Source organism: Danio rerio, chromosome 6, assembly GCF_052040795.2.
Source record: "Danio rerio strain M-AB ecotype USA chromosome 6, GRCz13ab, whole genome shotgun sequence".
NCBI classification, from domain to species: domain Eukaryota; kingdom Metazoa; phylum Chordata; class Actinopteri; order Cypriniformes; family Danionidae; genus Danio; species Danio rerio.
The window spans coordinates 29,362,377-29,377,500 of NC_141026.1; the positions used below are offsets into that span (position 1 = coordinate 29,362,377).

At 33.0% G+C, this 15,124-nt stretch overlaps 1 protein-coding gene and 2 long non-coding RNA genes across 3 annotated transcripts in view; 2 read left to right on the forward strand and 1 right to left on the reverse strand.

Annotated features, from left to right (window-relative positions):
- Nucleotides 1-3,357: 3,357 nt before the first annotated feature.
- On the reverse strand, nucleotides 3,358-13,778 carry agxta (alanine--glyoxylate aminotransferase a). The gene is given in 11 exon segments (NM_001002331.1): nucleotides 3,358-3,582; nucleotides 3,711-3,839; nucleotides 3,911-4,006; nucleotides 5,775-5,844; nucleotides 6,020-6,118; nucleotides 6,207-6,291; nucleotides 6,370-6,440; nucleotides 7,735-7,835; nucleotides 9,375-9,439; nucleotides 9,525-9,717; nucleotides 13,539-13,778. Coding segments are annotated over 11 exon segments (1,176 nt in total). The 5' UTR covers nucleotides 13,698-13,778; the 3' UTR covers nucleotides 3,358-3,474.
- Nucleotides 6,385-10,699, forward strand: LOC141386284 (uncharacterized). Its single transcript, XR_015493709.1, has 3 exons — nucleotides 6,385-6,468; nucleotides 7,075-8,701; nucleotides 8,842-10,699. It is a non-coding gene; the product is annotated as an uncharacterized LOC141386284 (long non-coding RNA).
- Nucleotides 13,560-15,124, forward strand: part of LOC141386283 (uncharacterized) — an 8,084-nt gene continuing 6,519 nt past the window's right edge. Inside the window, exon 1 of the long non-coding RNA XR_015493710.1 lies at nucleotides 13,560-13,725. This is a non-coding gene — a long non-coding RNA (uncharacterized LOC141386283). The remainder of the gene's footprint in view (nucleotides 13,726-15,124) is intronic.

The window sequence follows — 15,124 nt, forward strand, 5'->3', positions numbered from 1 at the left end:
GTACATTGTTCCCAAATTAAAGGTATTGAAATAGGAGATACCACATTAACTATTAGCCAACTTGCAGATGACACCTGTTTATTCTTAAAAATTAAAGATCAGGTCCCAGTTATTTTGGAAGCTTTTAGGCTGTTCTCTGATGCCTCAGGTCTATTAGTTAATCAATCCAAAAGTGAAATAATGGCTATACACCAAATAGACGATCTAAGTATAATGGGAATACAAGTTAAAAAGGCAGTTAGATATTTAGGTATTGTAGTTAGTAAATCAACCTCAGAACGGATTACAGAAAACTTTTCACAAAGGCTACAAAAGACAAAAAAATCTTTAATTGCTGACTTCAAAGGAATTTATCTGTTCAGTAGAGTGCTGATCTCAAAAGTCGAAGGTATTTCCAGACTTGTATACCCTGCGCTGTACATTTATGTAGACTCTAAGACGTGTTTTACATTTGACCAAGTTTTATTTGGTTGTAAAAAGTTTATTTGGAGAGGCAAAACAGAGTATTTTAAAAGGAAAATTAGGAATATATCAGAAGGAGGATTACATGCATCAGATTTCGAAACTATTATCAATATATTTAAAGTCAATTGGATAAAAAATGTTTTTATAGCAATATTTCCTTAGGGTTCTCTATCCCTCCCTAATTTTATCTTTGAAAATATCGTAACCTCCACTTTTTACTAACTTGTGATTTTAAGTGTTCTAAAATTCCTATTAAGATGTTCATTTTTCATAAACATGCCTTGAAAACATGGAAACTGATTAATAATAACTTTTGTCCCCACTCATGTATTATCTGGAACTATCAGTATATTTTATTCAAAAACAAGTTCAGATTTTGGAATAATTATGTTAACAAAGATTTTTTTCTCTCTCTTACAGGCTTATTAAATCATGTAGGGGATTTATATACAGTGAATCCATTAACACTTTTGGTTTAAAAATGACTTTGAATAAATACAAAAAAAAAAAAGTTCATTGTATCTCCCCAAAATTACCTCACTTTATTAAAACTACAAAAATATATAACCATGTATCTGTCTCTCTTCCACAGCTTACTATTAAGGGCCTTTCTGTCATGGATAAAAAAATAATAACAATTATATCAGAAACTCCTAACTGCAGTTAAAAGTGTTCCTCCAATAGCAATGGTTAAATGAAAACAAGCATTTCCTTCATTCTATTTTCCTCAAAAAATCTGGTCAGATAATAAAAAATACGTAATTCCTAATAAAGTAAAAGAATTAAAATATATATATATATATATATATATATATATATATATATATATATATATATATATATATATATATATATATATATATATATATATATATATATATGTATATGTATATATATGTATATATATGTGTATATATATATGTATATATATATATATATATATATATATATATATATATATATATATATATATATGTATATATATTACATAGATATTATCCATGCAATGATTTTGTCAAAAAACGGTTTTGGTCCCAAGTTTCCTTATTACTTTTTAAAGTGTATTATAAATAATAACTGATAAAATGGTTTTATTTATGGATTGCAACTCTGGATTATTGGAAATGGACAAAATAACAATACTTATTTTATTTAGAAAGTATCACATTCACAAATTAAAATGTATGCTTACTGTACCAAATTGTAAACAATTTTTTTATTGATCTAAACATTTTTTATGATTCCCTGACTTCTATACTGAGTAATACCAAATTTATTAAGACATCCCAACTCCTGAAAAATATGCTTAATGTACAAGATAAATTTGTGTTGTTAATTACCTTATATACTGTTGTATAATTCTGTACTCCCCTGTTTAATCAATAAAAAAAGTGTTAAAAAAAGTTAAATGGGCTTAACTTACCCTGCTTTCTTGTTGCTAGATTTAGCAACTTTTCAGCTCTTAATTCCTTTCAACTTTATTTTCAAAAATGTCTTTCCAACAAATTTAGCTATTTAGAAATGTTTATTTGGAATCTTTGAACAACATTTAAAAAGTGATTTTAAATGACTCAATTAATTTCTGAACTGCTAGGTGGACAATCAGCATGAAGAGAGAATCCTAGCAGGGCACACATCACATGTGTAGTTACTGGCTAATTAAAAAAGAATCTATATTTATTTATTTATGCAGGCCCATAGTCAGCGTATTGGAAGGGGTGGACATTTTTGCAGTTATTTGCCTCATTTTCTATTCTATTATGATGATTAAATGCTGCATTTTATTGATATTTTAAGCACAAATCTTTGCTGGATTAGCTTGTTAGATGTTGTCGAACCACACTTTTTAATGTACCAAAAATATTTCCAACAATTTTGTCAAAATGCTCACCATACTATTTTACTACAAAGTATAGGTTTACAAATGTGCATTTAAACTGTAGGTTATTACAGTTTTATAAATATTGTTATGACATAGGAAATAAATTATTAAAATAAAGAAATAAACATGAAAAAAATACTTCAGTTTAAAATGCAACTTTATTATCATCCATCTTAAAAAAAACAATTTGCAATCTGTTTATACTTGTTTTGAATTAAAAATTCAACTTACCCAATTTCCACCCTTGATACATATTATCAAAGAAATCTGGGAAAATAATTCTGTATTGTTTATTCTTTTTTAATGAGAGAGAAAACAACTGAAAATGGGTGATAAAACTACTGAAATTGATGTATTCCCCGATACTACAAGTGTTTCATTCATTTATTTACGATTATGTACCCTAACACTTAACATTTTTGCATTTCTGCAACTGTAATCTTTAGAGTGTTTTGTCACTCAAACTCTCCATTATTGGCCAAATGATGGAAAAGGGAACTGTCAAAGCTTTACACTTCTCAGTGAGATTTCTATCCCAGGTTAAACTGTTTAATTTTAATTAAAGGGTAGCTTTTGTCAATCAGACAGTTTTTTGTCTGTTTGTTTTTTTCTTTGAGTATAAACGAAGCAGATTAGACTTCAGTCATGTTTACTAAGGCTGCCAAATCCATGTCAATGAAATATATGAAAATATATGAATATATGGCACTTATGTTGTGTTTGACAGACATTTGTGCTCTCTATCGGTCTAAATGTAACTGTTCATTAAAGCAGCGTATTTTAAGAAGCTGGCTGTTGTATCCACCAAAATAAAGTCTCTGAGACTACATTATTACAATATTAACCAACAAACGTCTAAATTCAGTTCTCATCGCTCTTATTAACTTATTGACCGTGTTTATTTTGACACACGAGGCGCAGGGTCCTAATATATCAGGTTTGTGTTTTTAAACATCTCAAGTCTTTTTGACTAAAAAATTATTTGTATTTTATTAACTGAAACATCAAACTCATGTTGATTAGTCCTTTTATTCACTCAAGTTGGATGGCATACAATTTCAAAGTACAGTTAAATTTTTTTCTGATGATGTTGTGTCAGCAATGAGACTTTTCATTGAGGAATGTTGTCAGACTCTGCTCTTGTGGCAGTGTTTAAGAGAATCAGCCAAAGCCTCCAACACTTTATCCACATTGGCCTTGTTGCTGTTACATCCCATCAACCCTACACGCAAAACCTGTAACGTAATGTGAGATAAAAAATAAAAAAATTCCGATAACATTTATTCACCAGAACAAGTCTCCAGAATGCTTCATTGTCCAGATGTTTATCATATTTGATTATTAAAAAACAATATCTTCTCACCATGCCTGCAGATGGACCCAGACCGCCAGAGATTTCAATGTTAAAGGTCTTCATAATGTACCCTGTAATTTCCCGCCAGTCGTATCCTGGCGGAGCTACTATTGTTGTCACCGTTGGGAGTCTTGCTTTCTGTAAGACAATATTTTTTTCAGTGCTTATTTGATATGTATCTTATATAAGGCCTGTTATGATGTGCCAACCTTATCCTGCACAAACAGTTTTAGACCCATTTGTTCTAAGCCTTTATGGAAGTACTCTGCAACCTCTTTGTGCCGTTTCCATGAGTTTTCAAGACCCTGTTAAACAAAAAAAACAAAAAAAAAGGAGGAACAAACGTTTGCATTATTTTCCTTTCTCTACACATTTGAAATATTTCATGACTCCATGACCTTCTGAAGCTCTTAAAGGGGCAATAGGAGAACTTGAAAAATACTAGCGTTAGCCTAATAGCATTGAAAACCTACGTCCCACCCTGCAAATCGTCATTCAAAGCCACACTTTCTAAATAATGAATGTGAACTAGACAACATCACTACAATACATCCCATAAGAATATATTATAGTGCATTTAGTAATTATCAAACTTTTCAAAAGAAGCTACGTATAGGTTGTTGATGTTTGCCTGCCATTCTTTGTCTGAACTGTGACTCTGAATGCAATCTTTTCTGCTAACAGAATGCTATGGTGATGCTCAAACTGAATGTTTGATTGGACACATTGTTCTTGGTTCTACACCCTTCACTGAATATTAAAATACATATAAATACATTGAACCACTTAATTTAATGACTGCTGTCAGGATATGAAGAGACTTTCAACTAATAACAAGAAGTATTTTTGATGAAAATTAAGGCAGGTTTGCATAAACGGTTATCTAGCACTTTTGTTTTAACAAACTCCTAATTTGATCCTTATTAATAGTTATTAAGGTAGTTTCAAAAGTTAAACAAAAAAGTTAGCTTTAGGTATTAGGTAGGATTAGCGATATAGAATGAAAATAAAGAAGTATTACTGAAAAGGTCTATAAATATATTTGTATATAATATTGTAAATTCATTTACATTGAAAATGGCTTTAGAGAAAATTCTGGTGCAAAGAACAACAACAACAAAAAAAACTGAAGTATTTGATAAAAGTAACTCTAGAAAAAATTATATAATCTTTAAAAAAGTTGACAAAAAAGGTTTTGTTTCTAACATATACAGTTGAAGTCAGAATTATTAGCCCCACTGAATTATTAGCCCCCCGTTTATTTTTTACCCAAAATCTGTTTAACGGAAAGAAGATTTGCTCAACACATTTCCAAACATATAGTTTTAATAAGTCATCTCTAATAACTGATTTATTTTATCTTTGCCATGATGACAGCAAATACTATTTGACTAGATATTTTTCAAGACACTTCTATACAGCTTAAAGTGACATTTAAAGGCCTAACTAAGTTAAATTAGGTTAACTAGGCAGGTTAGAGTAATTAGGCAAGTTATTGTATAACAATGGTTTATTCTGCAGAAAAGAAAATTAGCTTAAAAGGGCTAATAATTTTGTCCTCAAAATGGTGTTTAATCAGTTAAGAACTGCTTTTATTCTAGCTGAAATAAAACAAATAAGACTTTCTCCAGAAGACAAAAATATTATCAGACATACTGTGAAAGCTTCCTTGCTCTGTTAAACATAGTTTGGAAAATATTTAAAAAAGAAAAAAACAATCAAAGGGGGGCTAATCATTCTGACTTTAACTGAATATTGATTGCTTTTGTTGTTTGATGCATAGATAGAACAACATTTTTAAGGACTTTAGGATTTGTTATAAATGCTATTTAAGTTAATTGTAGAAAAACTGAATGAAACTCTATGAAAATGTTCCATGTATTTAAACAAAGACTATAGGATATAACTTCAGTCCTACGTGATATTTTTTAAGCAGTTACAGTACTTGATACCAAGAAATCACCGCAGAATGGGGCTTATACAATACAGTTTATACTTATACCCTTAAAATTCATGATTATTGATGCATAAATGACCCTGTGTAGCCTTGTATGTAGAAGTATTTGATCTTACAGTCTCTGCAAGGATGGCCAGACTTTCCCGCAGAGCGTAGAAAGAAGATACAGGTCCAGTGTGGTGATAGCTGTACAAAAAAAAAACAATGTTCTTTCATTTTTTTAATGATTGAGAAAAAGGTTCAAATCTGTCCATGTAAACATGATTTTGGGCTGCTTTGTTTGATTGACATAACACGAGTGAGGCATCTAGTCTTTAATAATCAGTTATATTTATATATAAATGTTGTAAATGGTGCTTACGAGCGCACAGGCTTGTCGTCGCAACCCCAATAATTCGCCAACCAGTTTAAGTCCAAGAAGTAAGAGATTGGTTTTGTTTTCCTATTAAATATTTTGTGGCTGTTTTCCAAAACAAAAAAAAAGATGTAAGATATTTAAGTATGAGATATTCATATTAAAAGTGTTTGTTTATTTGTCTCTGACTCACCATGCTCTCTCGCTAAAGGAGATTGGTGCAGTTCCTGGTGGGGCGTTCAAGACCTTTTGAGAGCCAGTATACAAAATATCAATACCTGCAGATACAAAATATACGTTTAAATTAAGGACCAAAGTTAAGGATTGTGCTACCACAGAATAAAGTGTGACGATACCTTGTTCATCCATACAGATAGGAGCACCTCCCAATGCTGCTACTGAATCAACCAGAAATAAACAGCTGTACCTGAGGGACAGAACAGTATTTATTCAAAGTAAGTAGGAATATATATTTATAAATATACTGTATAAAACTGAATATTTGTGTGACTTGACATACTAAATATATTTTGAAATGTAATACAAGTTAAAATGCTGCCATGTTAAAGGGCTCATCTGTCATCTTTATAGGGATCTGTTAAATTAATAAATTAATAAAAATTAAAAATTATACTTGCTATTTGATTTAGTGCACTGAAACAGAAACACAGAAACTGTTTATTCATAAATTGCTTGTAAACCTGCAATCTTTGAAGGGATGCATTTAATTAAATATGTATATTTATAAAGAAACATTTATTTACAGCCAACAGATTTTTTTTATTGTTCCTGTGTAATTTACATTGTGTTTGTGTGACTGTCATTTTGTTAAAATGTTTAAAAAGTATTAGAAATATATATATATATAAAAAATAATAAATAATAATTTAATGTAATATTTTGTTAACTAATTATAAAAAAAAATTACTTTTGCCACCTGTCTGCCCTAACTTGTGTTTCTTTTTCTGTTTTTCTCCCTATCATTATTATTATTATAATTCTTGTTTCAGTTTAGTAAATCATTACTTTGTATATTTAAGACCCTTTGTTTCTTCAATTAGGGCAACCTGGTTGCGCAGTAGGTAGCATGATCGCCTCACTGCAAGAAGGTCGCTGGTTCGAACTTCTACTGGCTCAGTTGGGATTTCTGTGTGGAGTTAACATGTTCTCCCCATGTTCACGTGGGTTTCCTCTGGGTGCTCCGGTTTGCCCCACAAGTCCAAAGACATGAGCTATAGGTGAATTGGGTAAGCTAAATTGGTCGTAGTGTATGTGTGTGATTGAGTGTGTATGGGTGTTTCTCAGGGTTGCAGCTGGAAGGGCATACGCATCCGCAATCCATCATTCCACTTTGGCAACCCCAGATTAGGAAAGGGACTGTGATGAATGAATGAAGGTTTCTTCAGTTCATTTTTCAGTCTCGTTTCTATCTTTGCTTTAGTTAATGATCTCTTTCTTTGTCATGGCATAAGGTAATGTGTGAAGTACATTCCCACTCTAGACATTATTCAATTGGACACATCTCTTCAGTTCAACATGTCAACAATCTTTTTTTTTTTTTTTCTGTTTCACCAAAAAGAGCAAGAATAAATTAGACAAAGGTGAATTTTAATATGGGTAAAGTATATGGCTACCTCATAATAAATTAGGGGAAAAAAAGAAAGATTTTGATGATTTTTAATTTAAATCTCAGTGTAGTTCATAACGAGATTAGTTCTCACTTGCGGCAAAGTGGGCCTATGCCATCTATGGGGTGAACCACTCCTGTGGACGATTCTCCATGTGTGAGGAAGAACACTGCTGGCCTGTATTTGTTTAATGCCTGCAACACAGGACAAAACAAGCTGAAAGAAACACTCCAGGTTTTTGGAAATAGGCATATTTTGCAAGTGTTTGTTTAACCATTTTTCAATCCATTCAGCTGATCTCCGGTTCTGGTGGGAGCAGCAGGCACATGGATTTTACGCAGTGATGTTACCTAGCTGGGGACTACTTTCAGGTACTGCATAATATCATTCCGCCTGGTACAGCTGTGGTAAGGCAGCAAAGTTTCTTAATTATTATTGGCCCACATGCCGCAGGGAATTACGGTATATGATTGGACCAAGTCTGGCTTCTATACAAGGGCCAAACATGGACCATATCTGGGCCAAGTCTCAGCCAAGGTAATAACCCTGAACTGGGCCAGATATGTTTTTGTGTCTTAACTGCAGTGAATTTAATAAACCCATGAAGCATTTTGCTTTATGTCTGCACTTTTTTTCAAAGTGACCCGATTGGTAGAATTTTTTTCTTTACTCTAATAAAATTTAAATGTTTTATAAGTGGGTCAAGATAGGCCAAATATATGTGGCCCACTTCTAAATTTTTAGCATCTGGTCCAAATACTACATTTGATATCTGGCCCTAGTCTTGTGTGCGGCATTAAAGTCAGTGCCACCTCTGCTAAACCCGGGCCATGTTTGGCCCACATGCTGTAAGCCAGTGCTGGACAAATGCCAAATCTGGGCCAGAGTTCTTTGTTACCTGGGTACCCACATAGCAAAATATCTCTGGCCCAGCTCTGCCCCACACAATCAGCTTTTGCATGGCCCACATGCAGCAGTGAATTACGGTATATGATTGGACCAAGTCTGGCTTTTAGACAAGGGCCAAACATGGACCATATCTGTGCCAAGTCTCAGCCAAGTTAAAAACCCATGACAGAGCCTGAACTGGGCCAGATATGGTTGGTGTTTCATGACTACAATAAAATTGATAAACCCATGAATCATTGTGCGTTAAGTGTGCCATGGGCATGCTTTTTCTCAAAGCGACCTGATTGGTAGAGTTTTTTTCTTTATTTGAAAATAATAAAAATGTATCATAAATGTGGGTCAAGATAGGCCAAACTTATGGCCCACATATCAATTATTAACATCTGGGCCAAATACTACCTTTTACCAAGTATTGTGTGCCACCTCTGCCAAACTAGGGTCATGTTTGGCCCACATGCTTTATGCCAGTGCCAGATGAATGCCTGCTGTGCCAAATCTATGCCAAATCTGGGCCATATCAACCTATAAAATAGCATTAGCACACAATGTAATTAAATACAGAAAAGTCAAGCTTTTAACATAATTATTAAAGTCTTTTTTTTTAAAACTGAGCAAGATGCTAATGGTCTAGTCTGATTTAATGGTTTATGCTAAGCTACGCTAAAAGTTCTCCCACCAGATCCAGAGTTTGTCTGAATGGATTGAAAAATAAATCTTAACTGTTTAACTCTAGGGAAGTTGTAAAATGAGCTAATTTACAAAAAAAAAAAAGAAAAGTGGAATGTTTCTTTTATGTAGTCATGGTTAATCAAAGAACTGTTTACCTTCTCAATTTCCTCATTTGTTAAATACCCCCCAGCCATGGTTTCAACTGTGTTCACCTTGGCACCTGATCAAGAGTATTTGATATATACATGAATGATGTTCTGAATCATTTTATTAACTCTTAGTTTTAAGCTTTTTATCATCAATACCTATCCTCTCCGCAATCTCTGAAGCTCTCTCTCCCCATATGCCATTGACTGCTATGAGGATTTTGTCTCCAGGCTCCAGGGAGTTAAAGATGGCACACTCCATCGCAGCATGACCCGGTCCACTCACGGCAAGAGTCACTCGGTTTTTGGTTTGAAACGCATACTGAATGCCGCTCTTTATCTGATTCATAATCTGAAAGCAAAATCAGAACGAATTATTAATAAAACAGTCTCATTTTATTTCCAAGATCTCTCATACAAGCTACTTTAACTTGTAGAATGCCTACTTCAATAGATACAATGTAATTAGTCGTTTATTTACTTAAGATGCAGATGTTTTAAAGGGATAATAATTTAACATGAAATGAATATTGCCATCATTTACATCATTATCATGTTGTTCCAATTGCTTATTACTTTCATTTATGAAGCATCAAAGGATAAACGATATTTTGAAGATCCTTGATGACCATGGATTTAATTTTTGTGTAATAAATCTATGGTGATACACTGTAAAAAAATGCTGGCTTCCCCACAATTCCTTCATGTTCTTCACACATAAATTGACTGTTAACTTGGCTGTTTTTTCAAATTCTCCATAAAACAATTAATTCATCAAGATTCAACCTATCAAGAATTGGATTGATTCCACTCAATTTTTAAATTAGTAGTTTGAACAAGCAGCAAAAATCATTTTTTGAGTGCATGCTAAAGTAGGCCCCATCTTATTTTATTGTGAGTCAGACTGGGTATTGATTCAAATATCCTGATTAGTTGTCCTTCTGATTTGCAATTTCTCATTTTAGATTTTTATTATTTTTTTTGATTTGATTAAATTAAGTTCTACTTAAGTTTTATGCTAACTGATATCGCTAGAAAAATAAACACTGAATATTAGTTCACAATTTAAACTAATTCAAATTTCAGGTACATATGTATATATTTAAACAAACCCCACAGTTAAAGCCAATATGGAAATACAATTTGAGAATAAACATTGACACAACCGCATACAAAAAGTAAAAAGATTAATTAATTTTGCAAAGGTCTTTGTGTCAGTAAATGATTTTTTTGTGTATGTGACTGAATATGTTGACTGAAATTTGAGAATAATTTGATCGATATGCATGCAGTGTTTGAAACTAACTTTGCAGTGTGTAAAGCTTACACTGAATAATGAAAATTACAAACAGAGATGAAAATAATACAATTCCCAATTAATCTAAAAGGATAAATATTGTATGATAATAAATTACTAATATGCCTTTGAACATATACAAAAATTAACTGTCTTTCTATCAGCCTTTTAGCATGTGTGTATACATACATGCATACAAACATGGTGTGGTGTTAAAAGTGTTTGCCCCCTTATTGATTCACACTTTAATGTTTCACATCATCAAACAATTTTAAACAGTCAAAGATGACACAAGTAAATCATGCAGTTTTTGAATGAAGGTTATTATTATTAAGGGAATACAAAATCCAAAACTACATAGCCCTGTGTGAAAAAGTGTTTGCAAAAGTACTGCCACACCCATTCACACTCAAGAAATCACTTAAAAAAGAACCTGCCTGACAAAGTGAAGTAGACCACAAGATCCTCAAAAACTAGACATCAAGCTTTGAGACAGCAGCGAACCACAGGGAGAGCCCTTATTTACAATTAAAACCTTATAGGAGTGGCCTGCTGATCAAAATTACCCGAAGAGCACAGAGGCAACTCATCCATGAGGACTCAAAGAAAAAAAGCCTACAACATTCAAAGAACCGAATGCCTCACTTAAGTGTGTTTATGACTATAAGAAAGAGACTGGGCAAAAATGACTGGCATTGCAGAGTTCCAAGACAACAACCACTACTGAGCAAAAAAGAACATAAAGCTTTTTCTTAGTTTTGCCAGAAAACATCTTGATGATCCCCAGGACTTTTGGGAAAATATTCTATGGACTGTCCTGACAAATGTTGAACATTTTCAAAGTTGTGTGTCCCATTATGAGTGACCTAAAAGTAACACTGCATTTCAAAAAAGAGCATCATACCAACAGTAAAATGTGGTATTGGTAGTGTGATGGTCCTGGGCTGTTATGCTGCTTCAAGACCCGAAAGACTTGCTGTTATAGATGGAACCATGAAATCTACTGTGTATTAAAATATCCTAATGGAGAATTTCCGGCCATCTGTTAGTGACCTCAAGCTGAAGCAAGTCCACTTCTGAATGGCTAAAGAAAAACAAAATAAAGACTTTGAAGTGGCCTAGTCAAAGTTCTGACTTCTGAATCTAATTGAGATGCTGTAGCATGTTCTTAATTGCAACAATTCTGCAAAGATGATTGGGCTAAAATTCCTCTACAGTGCTGTTACAGACTGTATTGCAAGTTATTGAAAATGCTTGATTGCAGGTGTAGCTACTAAGGGTGGCCCAACCAGTTACTAGATTTAGGGGGCACGCACTCAACACACAGCTATGCAGTTTTTTCTATTTTGTTTCCCCTTCATATTAAAATCTTTTATTTCAAAACTGCATAATGCGTTTACTTGTGCTATTTTTAACCAATATTTTTTTTGATGATCTGAAACATTAAAAATGTAACAAACATGTGTATGATAGCTTGTTTTGTACTTGATGCTTGACTGAAATAAATATTTGATTAAAATAAATGTATCTTAAAATACCTTTTTTATGTAATGTCTTGATTTTACATGTTAAATTTTCCTTTATGTTCATGTTCAGGTAATAAAATGTATTATATCCAAACTGTATAGCTACTCAAATGGTTTGAGGAATTTGAGTTAAGTCAACTTAAACAATTTGTCGCAATCTGTTTCCACAAACCATTTGAGTAGCTATACTCAATATATATATGGTTGTATACACCATATATATATATATATATATATATATATATATATATATATATATATATATATATATATATATATATATATATATATATACGCTATATAGGGTTGGACTCGAGTCATTAAATTTAACTGAACTCATACAGATCTGAAAATTGAACTTAAATTGTTTAAGTTACTAATACTCTAAATGTTTGATGATATCAGCTCAAATAGTATGTGCATAGGTTTCAATAAATAAGTTTACAGTACTCAAACCATTTCGTTTCAAAACTCAAACGGTTTTTTGCAATCGGTTTTCTTAAACGCTTTGAGTTAACTTATCGAGTTTTACAGCGGACATGTTAATGATCAGCCTCTTTATTAACACACAAACAGAAAATATATATGGAATTGTGTACAAAAAAAGCAAGTTTCAAATCAAAATGACTTCTAGTCAATGTTAGAAGCTTATGTGACCTCCCTTGGCAACAAGAACAACCTCAACTGTTTTTAAGAGACTGTCCTGAAGTTTTCTGATGTTCTTATCAGGCCTTTTTCATCACTTTCCAGAATTGTTCTTTAGATTTAATAATGGATTCATAATATTACGGTCTGGACTCCATGAAGGCCATTTTATGACCGTCTGTGTTTTAATCAGCCGTTCTTTTATTTTCTTTCCCCATATAAGATTGGGATTATTAGCATGCTGGAAATAAAAACATTATTTACCAGTCAGGTGCTCACTAGAAAGAATAATGTTTTAGGTATAATGGATTAAAACTGTCTGTACTTTTTAGCATTCACAATCCCATCAGTTCAGACAACATTGCCAACACCACTGGCAGCAATCCAGTAACAAACCAGGACAGAGACTCCCCTATGTTTCACTGAAGGCTGCAAGCTCTGATTCTTCTCTTTCTTCAGCTCTGTTGTTCACAATTTCTTAAACAATTAAGTCAGAAAAAAACTCTAACCTATTTTGTATTAAAATACTAATACTTTCATTACAGTTAAATGACATGTATTTGTAAATGTACTTATATAGTCAAAGAATGTCTACAAAATGTATAAAGTGAAACTAATTATCTTTTTTTTGGCCCTGTTATAGTACGTTTTAAATATTGGGTGTGCTATACGTTGAATTCTCTTAATAAGCTCATACTTCAATACCTCAATGGTTTCTGTGTGCAGGTGTCCCAGCATGGGCTGCGCTCCAGCTGCTGAGATCCGTGCAGGTACATTGGACGGTCCTGGTCCCAGCATAAGCCGTTGAGGAACAGGGAAAGGCTTTAGCAGACATTCCGGTGGAAGAACAGACAGAGACGACATAATGCTGCCAGTGCACTGAGAGACTGAGGTAATGGTTAACTCAAGTTAAATGTGGGCAAACATTTTACCCTTTGGCCAATCATCTCACTTTTAGTACTGACACTGTCACAGTGCAACCAGGGCTGGAATATCGAATAAGCATTCTAGGGATGTCCCCATGCTCACACAATCAGGAAAACCCATCCCACTGGACTATTACAATTAATAGCAAAATAAATAATTGGAAATGTAAGCTGATACGGACACACTACAGCAAAAGATCTGTCTGGTGAAAAACTAGCATTCTCATTTTTGGCCTTTACTATATGAACTTAAGTTTAACAATTGAGACCCAAAATGATTTTTTTTTAATTCTTTTAACGTTAAACAGAGTAAAGGACACTAGTATGTAAGTCCTAAAACCTTAAATTGTTTTTGTGTTGTTGTTGTTGTTTTGGGAGTCCAGCATCTGCAGTTGGACATAGTGTCCATGGTACTTTGTACTTTTGTACAAAACAAGAATAATCCATAAATAAATGACAGATGTTTTTTTGTGCTTCAAGATTCTTAATATACTTTTACATATAAACGGATTCATCAGTCCTGACAATAAAAAAACACACTTTTAAATTCAATGTTTTATTCAGAATGTGAAACATTAATTATATTTGCTTTGATGCAACCAAGTTTTATTTACAGTTCCTGTAGAACATTACATTTGCAATAGATGAGTGTCATTAACACACAATCATATGTAACCAGTATTCATTATCAATTAATAAAGTCATAACTAAATGAAAAAGTTAAATAAAATCCCCTTATTCATGTTTTAAATGGATTTGCCTATGAAACTTCTGTGATATTTTATTCACCCTCCATTTGTTCTAAACCATGGCTGCTCAACCCTGTTCCTGGAGATCTACCTTCCTGCAAAGTTCAGCTCCAACCCTGATCAAACACACCTGAACCAATTAAATAGGACCTGAACAGCACGTGATAATGACACGCAGGTGTGTTTGATATGGGTTGCAACTGAAATCTGCAGGAAGGTAAGTTTCCAGGAACAGGGTTGAGCACCCCTGTTCTAAACTATAGGGCTGTTTCTCAATTCCAAGAACGCAGAGAACAGACTTGTGTTCTTGTGGAGACCGGTCTTGCCAGGTGTCCTCGGAAGAACGAACTCAGGAGACCGCGAGGGCAGAGAACGCGTCCTTTGAGAATTGAGATGCTGCGTTCTTCCTGATGGTCACATGACCTTCACGTGGTTTAAATGGTAAATTATTTAAACATTACAGCATTCATACAACGATTTATTGTTTTTCCCCTTTTCAAAATATATACTTTGCATAAAAATATTATAAATATATGTTGCACAATATAAATAAAACGACTTTCAGCAAACGAACACCCTTAATATGTTTATTCCTTTATTAAGATGTCCATGGTAA